The sequence below is a fragment of the Euleptes europaea genome, chromosome 8, assembly GCF_029931775.1.
Source record: "Euleptes europaea isolate rEulEur1 chromosome 8, rEulEur1.hap1, whole genome shotgun sequence".
In the NCBI taxonomy this organism is placed as follows: Eukaryota; Metazoa; Chordata; class Lepidosauria; order Squamata; family Sphaerodactylidae; genus Euleptes; species Euleptes europaea.
The window spans coordinates 6,150,621-6,167,771 of NC_079319.1; the positions used below are offsets into that span (position 1 = coordinate 6,150,621).

General features: G+C 43.3%; 1 protein-coding gene across 1 annotated transcript in view; it reads right to left on the reverse strand.

Moving 5' to 3' along the window:
• Positions 1-16,438, reverse strand: part of DENND3 (DENN domain containing 3) — a 43,633-nt gene extending 27,195 nt beyond the window's left edge. The window contains exons 1-8 of the mRNA XM_056854685.1: positions 16,344-16,438; positions 7,344-7,623; positions 6,150-6,265; positions 5,206-5,345; positions 4,100-4,211; positions 3,860-3,979; positions 1,874-2,092; positions 935-1,056 (exon numbers count right to left, since the gene is read on the reverse strand). Of these exons, the coding sequence (XP_056710663.1) occupies positions 935-1,056; positions 1,874-2,092; positions 3,860-3,979; positions 4,100-4,211; positions 5,206-5,345; positions 6,150-6,265; positions 7,344-7,623; positions 16,344-16,427 (1,193 nt within the window). The 5' untranslated portion in view covers positions 16,428-16,438. The remainder of the gene's footprint in view (positions 1-934; positions 1,057-1,873; positions 2,093-3,859; positions 3,980-4,099; positions 4,212-5,205; positions 5,346-6,149; positions 6,266-7,343; positions 7,624-16,343) is intronic.
• Positions 16,439-17,151: the final 713 nt, after the last annotated feature.

The following is a 17,151-nucleotide window of genomic DNA, read 5'->3' on the forward strand; positions in this document are numbered from 1 at the left end:
ATCAATTTAAATGCTCCCACAACCGTCACCGCTAAGATGTCTCCATGTAGTCCCAGTGAGGTTGTTTACTCCAGCGAGGGAGGAGTGAATCCTTCTAATCTTACTGCCTCAAAATCTCCCACGATCCATTTCCTCCCCCCACAAACTGAGCAGGGGAAGATCAAGCAAATGCAAGCACTGAGCCATACTTCTTTGCCAAATACTAAATTATTTACATAAACATCAAGAACCCTGGATGAGATGAAGCTCCAGTTATCAATAATCCTTGCCTCTGTTTGTCAAGGAGAAGCCAGTATTTTGACACAAACTCCTACACCAGGGGTCCCCAACGTGGTACTCGTGGGAACCATAGCACCTGCCAACACTTTTCAGAAAGTGGGTGGGGCCAGGCAGGACTTTTGCTCAGCGAGGCTTCAGATTGGCTATGCAGATTTTTTAAAATGATGCTTTGGCAGCTACCGCCACCCCTGCACAAGGATCTACATTATGTTACTAAAGTTAAGCTGTGGCAATCATTTTTGTGGCTGGCGCCTCCTCCTGCAGCAGCCATTTTGTGGTAGCCATTTTGTTGCTGCGCCCACCGTGCTGTGTCAAGAGTTCCAAATGTGCCCACAGACTCAAAAAGGTTGGAGACCCCTGCCCTACACTAAACTACAGCTTTAGATCTCGCTAACAAGAGTAAAATACTTCTGGCAGAGAACACCAGTAGCACAATCTAATGAACTACCAATCTTGATTAAAACGCACCCACATATAATTTTGTTTTAAAATAGGATACAGCGGAGAACAGATAATGCAAAGAGAACTAAATTAAATTCCCGGGTAACGCATATTAATGCAGCCCCATAAAGATCTCTTGCTCTGATGTCTTATTTCTTCGAATCAAACAACACATTTTGAATAATTTCATTTTGATTTACATATTTGTTTTTACCTTGTTATAAATATTTCTGCTGCTTGAAGGGGAATATCTGGAATTTCAGCCTCATCTTCAAATGATTTGGATTGTGCAATGTCCCCATTGTCAATGTTAATTAGAATTAAATCATCAGCTTCCTTTTTAAAATGTTAGAAACAGACAAGTTAATAATTAAGATATATAATGACCCAACATTAGTAGCATTGTATCTGGAAGAAATATTGACCCATGCTTATATTTATTTCTAGGAGTCTAATAAGAATCACAGCATCACAACAAACTCTAATTAAACAGATTTCTCCGAATAATGCAAAGGTGTGGCTTGTTTATTGCGCTCATGTATCTCTCTTTTCCATATACTGGATGAAGCTCCAACTTGCCCAAGGGTCCAAACGCTGACATCTTGTGAAATTGGACACCAAGGCAGATTAGAGTTCGATCAAACCGCAAATGCAATCAGTCTCATTTGGACGCCATGATGAACTCTCATTAAGGTTAAGCATCTGCTTACTTCTCCTGGTCATCCAAGTGAGACGGTTAACTGCCCCTGGGGAAGGGCCGTGACAGAACATCTGCTTGGCAAGCAGAAGGTCCCAGGTTCAATCGCCAGCATCTCCAGTTAAAGGATCTGGCAGGAGACGGTGGGAAAGACCTCTGCCTGAGACCCTGGAGATCTGCAGCCAGTCTGAGTAAGCAATATTAACTGATGGACCAAGGTTTTGATTCAGTATAAGGCAGTTTCACATGTTCATGTGTTGGCTACAATACCAGGGCTTAAAGCTGCTTGGATTATTCCCCACGCCCCCTAATCACCCTTTAAACATCTAAAGAAGGGGGGGCAAGGAACTATTCATGTATTACTTTAGGTTTATTTTTTGCAGAAGCATACACAAGTTTTAAAGGGCAAGTACATTTAAGTTCCCAGGGGAAAAGTACAAATTATTCACAACAGACCTTGCTAACTTCTTCGAAGTAATCAAGGTGACAACCCATGAGGAAGGATGTCGGGGCCATGACAAAATCCAACATTTGTCGAGACAAAATAGGCACGAAAGTATGCTGCCACTGAATAGGATGAAGATACAGCATGAAGCATTCGGATACGAGCGTCAGCAGTGCCCAGTCAGAAGAAAAGAAAACTATTTTGTGCTCAGTTAAAATACAAGTTATAATCTGGGGAAGAGGAGGGAAAAAACCATCAGCAAAACTTTCACATGCAGATGTGCTGAATATTGCAGCATATACTATCTCATTTATCTTGCACATTTAAAGTGCTCAAGCCCTTCATATACAGTTATCTCAGTAACCTACACAACAGCCTTGTAGAGCAGACCAGTGTTATCGCTGAACGGAAATGGGAGCATAAGGTGAGACTTGAACTGGAGCATTGTAGCCAACAGATCATGCTACCAGCTCTTATGCCTCTTACAAATCCTATCACCCCTTTGGTATTGTTGACTTCTGCTCAAATGCATCTTTTTTTCTTTTTTAAAAATATATTTTATTAAAAATTTAAACATTACAAACACGTCAACAAACACATACACACGCAGATTAAAACTTCTTCCAGGGAGATCAGTGAATAGTTGTTAATAAGCCAATAAATGATCTAATATAGCTCATTTATACAATAAATTCCACTTAATGAACTGCTCTAAATTACATATATATCATATAAAACTCTTACTCTTTAACTTTGTCACTAATTGATCAAAGCTCCAAATTCTAACATTACAATCAATATCTAATACTGCTACTCTTAGACATACTTATCACTTCTCCTTTAACTCTAATAAGAATTCTTTCTCCATAATACCTACTTTCCACCCACTGTACCTCAAATACAAATATCTTATAAGGCATCTTTCTTCAAGAACACAAACCCTTGTTCAGACTAAGGACACGCCCCGCCTACAACTTTTCCCGCACAAAACTCACCCAAGTAAACGTGAATTGTCTGAGAGTCCATCTAACCTAATTCTTGAGACAGGGATACACAAACAGTATATACAGCCCTCCCTCAAAGGAAAAAGACAGTACATTGCACGTCTTTTCAAGTACATGCACTGAGTATTTTTTTTAAAAGCTCCCCCAGAAAACAAAAAATGATCTAAAACAGTGGGAGCAGTGATTCTAATCTACGAGAGGAGCATTCTGACAGCATGTTCCCACATTTTGGGTACCTTGGGAGCAGAAGTGAACACCAAACTGTGTCAAGGATTTGACCTCATACAGTTCACTGCCACATATCTGCATGATTAGCATAGAGGAAGGACTTCTTTCAAGTCATCACAGTGGCATTCCATGAAAGAAAGAAACAAAACCCCTATTTGAGAAGAACTGACGGTACGTGCTTCCAATTTATGAACCAGTGGGGACAGATTACCGCATAATTGTTAAGGGTCCGCAGAAGAGACAATAAGGAATGGTTCCGGAAAAGCTAAAGCAGAAGCAGGGGTGTCGAACTAAATTGTTACGAGGACCAGATAAGACATAAATGTCACTTGGTCAGGACAGGCCATGCCTCACCAGCCCAGATCTAGCCTCTTCTTAAAAACCTCCAGGGAAGGAGCGCTTACCACCTCCCGAGGAAGCCTGTTCATCTGAGGAACCGCTCTGTTAGAAAGTTCTTCCTAATATCTAGACGGAAACTCTTTTGCTTTAATTTCAACCCAGTGGTTCTGGTCCGACCTTCTGGGGTAACAGAAAACAACACGGCATTCTCCTCTATATGACAGCCCTTCAAGTACTTGAAGATGGTTATCCTATCCCCTCTCAGTCTTCTCCTCTCCAGGAAACTCTTTAATTTAATTTCAACCCAGTGGTTCTGGTCTGACCTTCTGGGGCAACAGAAAACAACCTAATAATATTGTGGGATTAACAAACGCAAGAACATGAAACACGTTTCCACTAGCTTCAAACTAAACAGCCGTATTGTACCTGTAACACCTGTTCTGGTTTGAAGCACAGGAAGGGAAGATGAAGATCCAGATCAATAATTGGACTGTCAGGGTCCTCTTGAGATGGAAAAATCACTTGGAGTGGCTTCATATTAAATATCTACAGGAACAACAGATAAGGAGTTCAGCTAGCTAGCCCTGTATCATGGAGGTCTTCCCCCACATGCTCCTGCACAAAAGCAACTTCAGCGTCATCGACTATAGCAGGTTGAGAAATTACCAAGTGGAGCGGTCCTGGGGGAGGACTGGGTATTAAAGACAGCTTTGCAGCAAATTCTTTTATACAACCATCCACATCTAAATCCTTGTAGGGCTTCAATTGCACCAGCAAACTGAAATGGAAAGGGACAGCAAAAAGTGAGATGCAAAACGGGAGACGAATCCACCCCCCTTTCTGTGGGAGTCACCGTTCCTTTTAAACATTTTTTCTTATGCTATTTAACTTCCGCCTTATTCTATCGTACTCCAAACATTGCCCCTCAATTGACTCTCAACAGCTTTCAGCCTTCCATGCCTCTTGTTGCTTCATGAGCCACTTGGAACAACCGTGCTCTGGTAAGACCTCACCTGGAGTATTGTGTTCAGTTTTGGGCACCGCAATTTAAGAAGCATGTAGACAAGCTGGAACGTGTCCAGAGGAGGGCAACAAAGATGGTGAGGGGTCTGGAGACCAAGTCCTATGAGGAAAGGTTGAAAGAGCTGGGTATGTTTAGCCTGAAGAGGAGACGACTGAGAGGTGATATCATAACCATCTTCAAGTACTTTAAGGGCTGTCATATAAAGGATGGTGCTGAGTTGTTTTCCGTTGCCCCAAAAGGTCATACAAGCACCAACGGGTTGAAATTAGAGCCAATAAGTTTCTGTCTAGATATTAGGAAGAAGCGGTTCCTCAGTGGAACAGGCTTCCTCGGGAGGTGGTGAGCTCTCCTTCCCTTGAGGCTTTGAAGCAGAGGCTAGATGGCCATCTGTCAGCAATGCTGATTCTATGACCATAAGCAGATGATGAGAGGGAGGGCATCTTGGCCATCTTCTGGGCATGGAGTAGGGGTCACCAGGGGTGTGGGGGGGAGGTAGTTGTGGATTTACTGCATTGCACACAGGGTTGGACTAGATGACTCTCGTGGTCCCTTCCAACTCTATGATTCTATGCATGTGCTCGCTGCGATTCCCTCTTGCCCTTCCTGCTTGGGAGCAAACCGTTGTTTGCTACTGTATCTGAACCATCAAACTACGGTTTATGCTCACCCTTCAAATTGCAAATCAAGATGAAACAGCAGCTATGGAAACAGAGCAACCAGATGAACAGCATAAATTGACACTTCTTACCAAGACAGGCAGTCTCTGAGGGCATTGAAGTATGGATACCTGGATATGACACAAATAGCATATGGTGCGAAATATGCAGCAGCTTTAGAAGTCTGTTGAGGCTCCCAGTGAACCTGGCCATTGGAAGAGATGTGTCCATCCTGCAAGAAAGTGGCGAGTTACTCTGGCCGTGAAGTCCTGAACTACAAACTGGAATTTTCAGTTTTGGAAACCCCTGAAAGCAAGGGTGTTTAGGGAATACACAGAACATGAAAGTCTGTCCTAGGCCAGTTTCAGACATGATACAGCATACACCTCAAGCACCAACATTTGTTCACTTTTAAAAATATTTGGCAAACCAAATATTTGCCAAATTCCATATTCTACTTTTAAAATCCAACTCAACATGACAACATTCACATAATAAAAACAAAACTGTCTGGGCAGACAAAATAACAAATACCACTTCATTTAGCTCTACATTATGTGTTGCCCTAGGAGGAGGAGGAGTTGGCTGTTATATGCCAACTTTCTCTAACACTTAAGGAAGAATCATACCGGCTTACAATCCCCTTCCCTTCCTTTCCCCACAACAGACACCCTTGTGAGGTAGGTGGGGCTGAGAGAGCTCTAAGAGCGGTGACTAGCCCAAGGCCACCCAGCTGGTTTTATGTGGAGGAGTGGGGAAACCAACCCAGTTCACCAGTTTAGCATCTGCTGCTCATGTGGAGAAGTGGGGAATCAAACCCAGTTCTGCAGATCAGAGTCCACCACTCCAAACCACCGTTCTTAACCACTACACCATGCTGGTAACAACACATTGGAGGGGATGCTCTAAACTAGAAGAACTTACCAAAATACAGACACACTTGAATACTTTTTGGAAACAATCATCAATTGCTAATAACTGATTTCACATTTGGAATGGTTGCATGTGGAATATAACACAAAACTAAACAACGTACTTGAACAGGGTGGTAATACTGTGCGACTACACCGTATGTCCTGTTACCAAAAACATCCGTGAAAACCAGGAAATGGATATGGTCAGCCTTTGATTCTCTTGTTATAAAAAATCCTCCTGCAGAACAAGACCATTTAAAAAAAAATTAGGAGCACTACTTATAGCAGAAATATTCCCTCCTCCCATTAACCAATCAAACAAGTTACAAGCCCTAACCTTAAAAAAGCAATCAAACTGATCCAGGGAAGTGTGTGTGTTTGTGTGTGCATTGGGGGGGCGGGCGTGATAAAACTTTACTGAATCTTCTGCAACCTCATACTCCATGAATTACAGTAATATTCAGAGGCCCTGCTTTGGATGCCCCCAACTTCTAAGATTAGGCAGGTGGTAACCCAGGAAAGGGCCTTCTCAGACGTGGTACCAAAGCTCTAGAACTCTCTCCCCAGGGAGATTCCTCTGTCTCCTTCTGTGCCTTCTTCTGCCAGCGGGCGAAGACATTTCTGTTTAATTTGGCATTCCCTTAGTGATCCCTCCTTCCTGACCAATGTTTTAATTGCTGTTTTTATGTCTTTGTACAGGGGGAGGGATTTGGGGCTTGCTATTTTATCTTTTGTTTTAGTTGGGAATGTTTAACTATTATTGGAAACCGCCCTGAACCAAGAGGAAAATGTTGTAATAAATACATGTTTTAATAAGTAAATAAAACACGGCATGATAAAAGAAAGGAAATATTTCAAACTATATTATCCAACCACTTCCACCATGCTCATCTGTAAAGAGGAGGAGGAGAAGGAGAAGAAGGGTTGCTTTTTATATGCCGACTTCCTCTACCACTTAAAGAAGAATCAAACCAGCTTACAATCACCTTCCCTTCCTCTCCTTACAACAGACACCCTGTGAGGTAGGTGGGGCTGAGAGAACTCTAAGAGAACTGGGACTGGCCCAAAGTCACCCAGCTGGCTTCACGTGTAGGAGTGGGGAAACAAGTCCTGTTCACCAGATTAGCCTCCGCCACTCATGTGAAGGAGTGGGGAAGCAAACCCGGTTCTCCAGATTAGAGTCCACCCCTCCAAACCACCGCTCTTATCCACCAGACCACGCTGGCTCTACAAAGGCTTTGGACACTGAGCCACGGCCCCTCCCCTTCATTTACCCAACTCCAAAATGATAGTTAAATGAATGGGCCACAGAATACCTGGAAAGCAAAGCTGGGGCAACCCATTAAGGTCAACATCTTTGGGGACGCTAATATCCTCGGTCTCCGGCACCTTCTGGGTTCCGTTTAGAGCTCTTGCACTTTCGATCTTCGATTTCTCTTTTTTCTTCCGAAAGGAACGGCGTTTCGTGTTATTGAATGCATTGCTGTTTATAGTCGTCGCTTGGAACTCCTGCTTGTTGATAAAGGGAGGTACGAAAACAGAAAGCACTTCTGGTTCAAAGGAAGGAAAGTTCTTCACATTGTTTTTCTGAGAAGCCTACAAAAAAACCCGGGAAATCAAAATTACATTTTTCCCTTAAATTCTTTTTTCTCAAGTGATAGTTCACATATCATAATCTTGCTCTTTTTTTTATTTAGCAGCCTAGTCGCTTGCTGTCAGTCACCCAAGAATGCTAAAAACGTTTTCACTTCCTATAGCACATCAAGGAAACATGATTTTATCACTCACAGTTCCTCCTCTGAAGTTCATGATCTGGTGTGCCATCTTCATTCTGTACACGGGAAGACCCAGGCAGAGAAATCTGGGCTGGAATTCTCCGCAAATTTGCCTTGCAGTAGGTACCACTGAATTCAGTTCCAAGTCAACATAGACTGGGGCAACTATTCTAATAGTCCAGTCCTAAACCCCAGACTATTCGTTGGCACAAGATTAGGACTCAAGAGTATTTAACCTGGTGCACATTCACTAGAGCCAGCATGGTGTAGTTAGTTGAGACCTGGGGTCCGGGCTTGATTCCCCACTCCTCCTTTAAGAAATCTCTCGGCCTATGCAGAGGCAGGTAATGGCAAACCCCCTCCGAACGTCCCTTGCCTTGAAAAGTGCCGTCAAGTCAGCTGTGACTTGACGGCCCTTTACACCACCACCGTCACTAGGTAATTGTTAGTCTTCTCACTGTCTTTGCATTTTCTGCCTCTATGCCAGCATAGTACAGTGGTTAAGAGTGGCGGTTTGGAGCAGTGGACTCTAATCTTGGGAACCAGGCTTGATTCCCCCACTCCTCCACATGAAGCCAGCTGGGTGACCTTGGGCAAGTCACAGCTCTGTTAGAGCTCTCTCAGCCCCACCTACCTCACAAGGTGTCTGTTGTGGGGAGAGAAAGGTAAGGTGATTGTAAGCCAGTTTGAGTCTCCCTTAAGTGGTAGAGAAAGTGGGCATATAAAAACCAATTCTTCTTCTTCCATGCGTGTCTCCTAGCTCTAATCAAGCCGATTATCTTTTTCACTATACCTCTGCTACCTAACTCCAACTGGCCCTTCTTTGTAACATATAGTAGGGCCGTATACAAAGTTGTTGATTTTTGTCTGTAATAAATTCATTATATATAATTACAGAATTAATTATATATAATTACAGAAGATCATTTGCACTTTGTCTTAATTCTGGCCCTTATGTATGCTTGTTTGACCTTAGGGAACTTAATTCCTTCTCTGTAACATGCTCCCACCTTCTGACCTAGATATAAGGGCTGATGGACCGTCATTCTATCTGTATCTAATGAAGTGAGTTTTGACTCACAAAAGCTTATTCCCTGGGGAGATTCTGTTGGTCTTTAGGGTGCTACTGGACTCGAATGCTGTTCTCAGCAGTGTTTTAGACAATTTAAATAAAATTTTAGACATTTAAATAAAAGAGAAAATTGAGGGCAGTATATAAATGCTTGGAATATACATGTTTGCCTTTCTGAACACATACAGAAAGGAAGAAAAAAACAACAAAGCATGGTGAGAAAATGAACGAAAAATGACAGCAGGGTAGTTTGGCCAAAGACTAGGGCAGAAATTAGAAGGGTGAGACGGTGACTCGATTTGACAGGGATGCAAGTTTGAACGACTGCATAGCGAGAGACAGGACTGTTACAGACACCACCAGAGACCAAAGGGAGAAAACAGAACTACAGGAACCAAGACATACAGCAGTAATTAGGAAAGAATGAGAACTCAAAAAATCAGGAAGAATAATAAAAACAAGGGGGGAAATAGCACTGACAGCTGAAAACCAACAGACGACAATCCAAATATCTACTGAGGGAACTTATTTACTTCATTTATATAACTTAAACAAGGAGAAATAAAGACATGATTGCAACTGCAAAACATTCCAGAGCTCACATTCAACAAAAAGGGAGAGCTAACAGTTCAGAAAGTGTAGAGAATAAAGGAATAACTGTATAAAACATTTAAAATGAAAGTGTGCAAGATCAGAATAAAACGTTTTTCACCTTTATTACACCCATCTTTCCAAAAAAAATCCCGGAATGATCAGAGGAATGGTATAACTCCTTGAATCTGAAATCTTGGATAGTATGGCCAGATTGTGTGGCAGCAGCAAGAGTATCGAGGCACAGCTTTGATTCAGTGACACATATTTGCTTGAAGATTGTATATATATATTCTTATAACCACTCTGTTAATGTTAATCCTTTTGACTGCAGTAGCGCCTTAGAGACCAACAAAACTTTCCAGATACCATCTCACGAAGTGAGCTTTGACTCACAAGTCTATATCCTGAAATGTTTTGTTGGTCTCTATGCCCTGACCTCTATGCCACAGGCTAGCCCGATCTCATCAGATCTCAGAAGCTAAGCAGGGTCGGCCCTGGCTTGTATTTGGAAGGGAGACCTCCAAGGAAAACCAGGGTCGTGACGCGGAGGCAGGTACTGGCAAACCACCTCTAAACGTCTCTTGCCTTGAAAACCCTACAGGGTCACCATAAGTCAGCTGTGACTTGATGGCAAAAAAAAAAAAAGGTCCAAGACTTGGGTTTTCATAGAATCACAGAGGTGGAAGGGACCACCAGGGTCATCTAGTCCAACCCCCTGCACAATGCAGAAAAATCACAACTACCTCCCCCCCACACACACCCAGTGACCCCTACTCCATGCCCAGAAGATGGCCAAGATGCCCTCCTTCTCATGATCTGCCTCAGGTCATAGAATCAGCATTGCTGACAGATGGCCATCTAGCCTCTTCTTAAAAACCTCCAGGGAAGAAGAGCTCACCACCTCCCGAGGAAGCCTGTTCCACTGAGGAACCGCTCTAACAGAAAATTCTTCCTAATATCTAGATGGAACCTCTTTTGTTCAGACAGCCAAGGGAAGAGGTCGAGTTCATCTGACCTCTTCCAAGCAGACAAGTTTAAAAAGGAAGAGATTCTTCCGCATGCAGCCTGAGTGGCAAGCAGGTACTCTGCATGCACAGACGCACAAACTCTCTTGGCCTTCTCAGCTTGCCTGGCCATACGTGAACTCACACTGCCTCATTATTCTGTCGTTCCAATCCTGCTCTTTATAAGGCTGCCAGACAGACAAAAGATTCCAACTGGCAGCTCTGAATAAAGGCCTGCCGACACAGCCGCGCCATTCATTCACAAGCAGAACAGCGAAGGATAATTGTAGCAGACAGCTTGGAACCATCTTACTGACCAATAACACGCCAGGGGTGAGGTTTATGTACGTTTTGCAAAGTTTACAAAAGGCATCTTTTCATCTCAGACATATTATTTGCTCTGCCACAAAAGTGACTCCCCTTTTCAAAACTGTTCCTAATCCTAAATCTGTCATTTAAGGGACAACTGACACATTTAGATGTACATCTACATAACATGACATGTGAATGATGGACACAAGCATATGAAAACACAACCGCATCATCGAAGAGCAAAGACGGAACAGCTCAAGTGTTTATTTGTTTGTTTGTTTGTTTGTTTGCAGTCAAGCCGCAGCAAACTTATGGCCACCCAAACGTATGGCAGCAAACCTATGGCCACTGTTCCTCAGTGGAACAGGCTTCCTCGGGAGATGGTAAGCGCTCCTTCCCTGGAGGTTTTTAAGCAGAGGCTAGATGGCCATATGTCAGCAAGGCTGATTCTGTGACCTTAGGCAGTTCATGAGAGGGAGGGCATCTTGGCCATCTCTGGGCATGGAGTAGGGGTCACTGGGGGTGTCTAGGGGAGATAGTTGTGAAATTCCTGCATTGTGCAGGGGGTTGGACTAGATGACCCTGGTGGTCCCTTCCAACTCTATGATTCTATATAAAAACCAACTCTTCTTCTCTGCTAACAAAATATCATAGATATCCAGCATCTGGTCTGTTCTGGTACTCTAGTCCACGAAAGCGCACACTGGTACAATCATAAGTACACACCAAAAGGCCTTGTTAAATGGCCAGTCCAAAGTTCATCTACATTTACATAGGAGCACCTGCCTCTTCGACAGCACATACCACCTGTCCTTACATACCAGGGCTCCTTGGAGTTTCCCAGACAATAGTTGATTTATTCCTGGTACCAGGAAGAATCATCTTCCTTGAGTGAAATGGTCTCGTAAAATAAAATTCTCTCTCTAGTTCAGAGTTCTGAGACACAGAATAATTCTTATGGCATAATATCTCACAAAACAGTTCCTACAATTCTGTGTTTTAAAAAAAAACTGTTTCAGTTAACCTGTAGCTGTTTTTAATATGAAACAAGACAAATTGTGGGGGTAGGTAAAATCAGCCTTGCAAAACAGTACAGATTTTATCGCGGCTTCCCTTAAAACTTGTGATACCCTAAAGTCTAATCTTATGCATTGCTTTTAATGGGCTTATTCTGGAGTAACTCTGCATATGATACCGCTGTTAAATCTTGCTTCCCTCAGTTTGTAGGTTTTCTATTTATGTAAAGCATGGCTAGAGTTAAGCATGTGTCCAAGAAAAGGGGCGTTTACCTGCACTATCCCATGACATGACACTCCATACATTGTAAATAATTAGGCCCTAGTACTATTTGTATTAAAATAACCCAAGAAATTTCAAGGGGAGAAGGGGTAAGCATACGAAAATACAGAGAGCATAATAAAAAGCAAGATTAGCTTTGACTGTTATCTCCACGTCAGTTTTCCTGGCTTTGCGGCCACAGACTTCTTTGGAAACAGTTACAGCAATTATGATTCAGTCCTCGATTGCATCTAAAAATTACAGTAAACTGTGAATAATCTTTAAAGATCAACTATCAAAAATGATACAGACTGAAGGGAAACTTGAAAGATAGGTCTCCAGAGTCGACAAAATATATATCACCGCTTTAGGCCGAGTAAGATTATCAGTCTGCTTAACCCTGAGCTTCCTAGTTCAACCACCTGTGACTCTCCAAAATCTCAGACTTCTAACAGGAGGTGACAGGTATTGAACCTGGGACTTTGTGCATGCAATGCATGATGACAACCACCCAGCTATGGTCCCACATACTTCTGCACTCAGGTTTTTATGCCAACAAATCAACCATATGTTACATACATCAGAGAAACATCTTATCTTGTGTGAAGAAGAAGAGTTGGTTTTTAGAACAACAGTTGATTTTTATATGCCGACTTTCTCTACCTTTTAAGGAAAATCAAACCAGCTTACAATCGGCTTCCCTTTCTCTCCCCACAACAGACACCTTGTGAGGTAGGTGGGGCTGAGAGAGCTCGAAGAGAACTGTGACTAGACCAAGAAGAACAAGAGTTGGTTTTTATATGCCGACTTACTCTACCAGTTAAGGAAGAATCAAACCAGCTTAGAATCAAACTGAAGAATCAAACCTTCCCTTCCCCTCCCCACAACAGACATCCTGGGAGGTAGGTGGGACTGAGAGAGTGCGACTAGCCCAAGGTCACCCAGCTGGCTTCATGTGGAGGAGTGGGGAAACCAACCCGGTTCACCAGATTGGCCTCCACCGCTCATGTGGAGGAGTGGGTTCTTCAGATTAGAGTCCATCGCTCCAAACCACCGCTCTTAACCACTACACCACACTGGCTTTTACTTTATGAACAGTACTGAAACGAAAGCAAGTGAAAAGAGGCTTGATGGAATTAAATACTAATAAAATCAATTTAATCAAAAGAACAAGTTAAGAGAAATTATCCCACTGACACTAACTAGCATTTATTGATAAGGTCTAGAGATTTTATGTCCAAGAATTTCTCAGAGACTCACACTCAAACACAATTAATTTCCGTGAATATACAAACAATGGGGCTTCCATTCCTGAAAAGCATTAGAACACAAACACATACTTCTACGTACAGAGCAAGCAATGCCAATTACAGGCATTGAAGGAAACTGGATACCTGAACAGTCTGAGGTAACATAAGCATTTTATGGCATTATTTTAATTCCAAGAGAATACTTTTCCATTCTTTTCAAGGTACACCCAGTTCCTTAAGAACATAAGAAAGGCCATGCTGGATCAGACCAAGACCCATCAAATCCAGCAATCTGTTCACACAGTGGCCAACCAGGTGCCTCTAGGAAGCCCACAAACAAGACAACAGCAGAAGCATTGTCCTGCCTGTGTTCCACTGCACCCAAAATAATAGGCATGCTCTTCTGATACTAGAGAGAATCGGTATGCATCATGACTTGTCTCCATTTTGACTAGTAGCCATGGATAGCCCTATCCTCCATGAACACGTCCACTTCCCTCTTCAAGCCTTCCACGTTGGCAGCCATCACCACAACCTGGGGCAGGGAGTTCCACAATTTAACTATGTGTTGTGTCTACAAGGACTCACTTTGAAGATGCCTTCTTGTCCATCTCTATCACCACACGTAAGCAGTAATCCAAGAGACCCACATAACACCATCTTTTATTGGGTTAAGGTCTATGAGTGTACGAGACATAGGCTTTTTGCATTTATTTAAAACATAAAGAGCCCCACTGTCTTACACTGTCATGACCCCTTTCGACCGGCTCGGTGACTCTCGCAAAGAGTCTTCAGGAGAGGAGCCAGAGGGGCTGTGGCTCAGTGGCAGAGCATCTGCTTGGCATGCAGAAGGTCCCAGGTTCAGTCCCCAGCATCTCCAGTTAAAAGGGACTAGGCAAGTAAAAGGTAAAGGTCCCCTATGCAAGCACCAGGTCATTGCTGACCCATGGGGTGACGTCACATCCCGACGTTTCCTAGGCAGACTTTGTTTGTGGGGTGGTTTGCCAGTGCCTTCCCCAGTCATCTTCCCTTTCCCCCAGCAAGCTGGGTACTCATTTTACCAACCTCGGAAGGATGGAAGGCTGAGTCAATCTTGAGCTGGCTACCTGAAACCGATTTCCGTCGAGATCGAACTCAGGTCGTGAGCAGAGCTTTTGACTGCAGTACTGCAGCTTAACACTCTGCGCCACGGGCAAGTAGGTGATGTGAAAGACCCCTGCCTGAGACCCTGGAGATCCGCTACCGGTCTGAGTAGACAATACTGACTTTGATGGACCAAGGGTCTGATTCAGTATAAGGCAGCTTCATGTGTTTTCATGTGACTCTGATAGTGGCTCTTCAGGGTTTTCAGGTCTAGGTCTTTCTTCTACTGCCTGGTTCTTTTAACTGGAAATACCTGGGACTAGAATCGGGGACCTTCTGTATGCAAAACAGAAGTTCTACCAGGACCCATGGCTCCTTAAAGATCAACAGAGCAACTACTGTCTCGCTGTAATTTTGTTTAATATGACAGAACAATAATAGTCATCTTTCCCCAACACAAAGTATTCGCAGCTATAAGTAACAATTGAACAGCTACAAAAAAAAAACCAGTTCAGTAGGTTGAGTTTAACCCTGTTATCCTATTATGCCAAACTATCCCTGATTTTTTTAAAAAAGTGTTGTGGGGCAGGCATATGGGAACAACTTACTGGGCAAAAGGAAAATGCTAAAATCAAAGTTTCCAGAGACTCCACGACTAAGAAAGATTATAGCCACACCAACGAGGTGTCACAAGCTGGCGGCCCATTTCACAACTTTTCACTTGGCAGATTTTCCCCCCGCAAAGTATTTTGTGCAAGAATGATTCCCTCACTTTGCAAAATGCAAAAACTTTTAACAACACTTTAAAGTAGTGTACATTTCCCAGCATTCAGGCCTGAACTCTCTACACAGAGCCAGAAGAGGAAGTTGGCAAATTAATGAGCTGGGCATGCTAATTCTGAGCACCTGTAATTCATTATGCATTTACAAGTCAGTAGGAAGCAAATTTTTCTTTTCCGCCTCAGGCTAGACATACCGGTTTGTCAATATATATGTCAACATTTTAGCAGCTTGGCCAGTCAAGAGAGCAGAAAAATGTGGTCGTACCTCTTTAAACAGAATCTAGACGAGAGAAGGAAACTGGCAAAATCTGTTGTTCTCTGCTTCCCCACACACACACACACCAACTACTGCAACAAAAATACGCAACCACTATCGCTGTGGCACCTTAAAGATGGAACGGCAGGGCTTTTGTCAAAGACACTGTACTATCTCACAATGTTTTACGTTGGTTTTGTCAGTATTAATGGGGGACGCCTGGACCTTTTGTTGCCTGTCTTGCCCTTTTTGAGAGCTGGTTTTGCAGCCTAGATGGGAGTTTAGGGGAGTTCTTATTATTCACTTAGTTTTTTTCTATGTATTTTATGTTTTGATGTTATTTTAAGTTAAATAATTTAAATTTTATAAAAAAAGTAACTTATGAAAGCTCATACCCTGCTAGAAATTTTGCTAGTTAAGGTGCTACTGGAATCTTGCTCTTTTCTACTGCCAGTGACAGACTAACATAGCTACCCATCATGATCTATCTCCTTAAAGATGAAGCAATCTATTGTAACAAAAGCTTCAGCAAGGCAAAACCTGACATTAAATGCATCTAGGCTCAGGCTCCCAAAACTTTACCCACGAAAAATGCATCAGTTTTTAAGATCCCGCAAGAGTCTGCAGTGACTTTGGCTGCAATACAGCTAACATGGTGGTAAAGAAACTCCTGCTCTGGTGGTGGAAAGTACTGTTAAGTCACAGCCTATTTTATGGCAACCCCTCATGGGGTTTTCAAGACAAGAGGCAAACAGAGGTGGTTTGCCATTACCCGCCTCTGCATAGCAACTCTAGATGTCCGTGGTGGTCTCCCATCCAGGGCTGACCCTGCTTACCTTCCGAGATCTGATTAAATCGAACCACCTGGCAAAAACAAAGCATCACTATCTAATTTTTTTCGGTTTTTTACCTGGCAGACTTCTTTCACTTTGTCCCTGGGCGCTCCGACCAGCACACAGATCTCCAATACGGCAGAAGGCAGCACATTTTCCATGATAAGGATGCTGAACCAGCAGGAAGCAGGGGGGCACAGGAGAGGCCCCCACGGGTCAGCCCTCCCCCAAAACCTACCCAGGGGGAGCAGAGTTCAGATCCAGCCGTCACACCTAAAAGGAAGAGAAGGGAGATTATGCCGGCTGCCTTCAGGCCTCGCGGAGAAGGGAGGAAAGTTAGGAGAATGCCCGTCTTTCGGTCTCACCCCAAAAGGGAGGAGCAGCCAAAGGGTGAAGGTTTGGCACCCCACAAAGGGGAAGACAGACTTTCCTTTTCCCACTCTGGGGGAGGCAGAGTAAATAAAAGGAATGAAAAATAGACATTTTGAAATAAAATAATAATAATAAAATAATAATAATAATAGAAAACAACCCCCCTTCCAAACACCTTCAGCACCCCTCACACCCCAAAAGGGGAACTTAAGCCCTCAATTCTCCTCTCTCCCAAATTAAGGAATAATTAGGAACTGATGGGGGGGGTGCTTTTAGCCTTTCCTCACCCCCAAGTGGGGGACAGGCTGCCCCCTACTCACTTATTTTACTCTCTCTCTCTCCCCTTAGGATCCCCCCCCCAAAAAAAAAATTGGTGGGAGGTAAACAGATCCCCTCCCCTTCAGAAAACAAAGCCTCTCTTCAGGCCCTTCCAAATGAGGGGCAAGGGAGGGGGGTCTCCAGATTTGCCTTGACCTCCTTGCATTCCTAGATTAACGCCCCCCCCCAAATGGG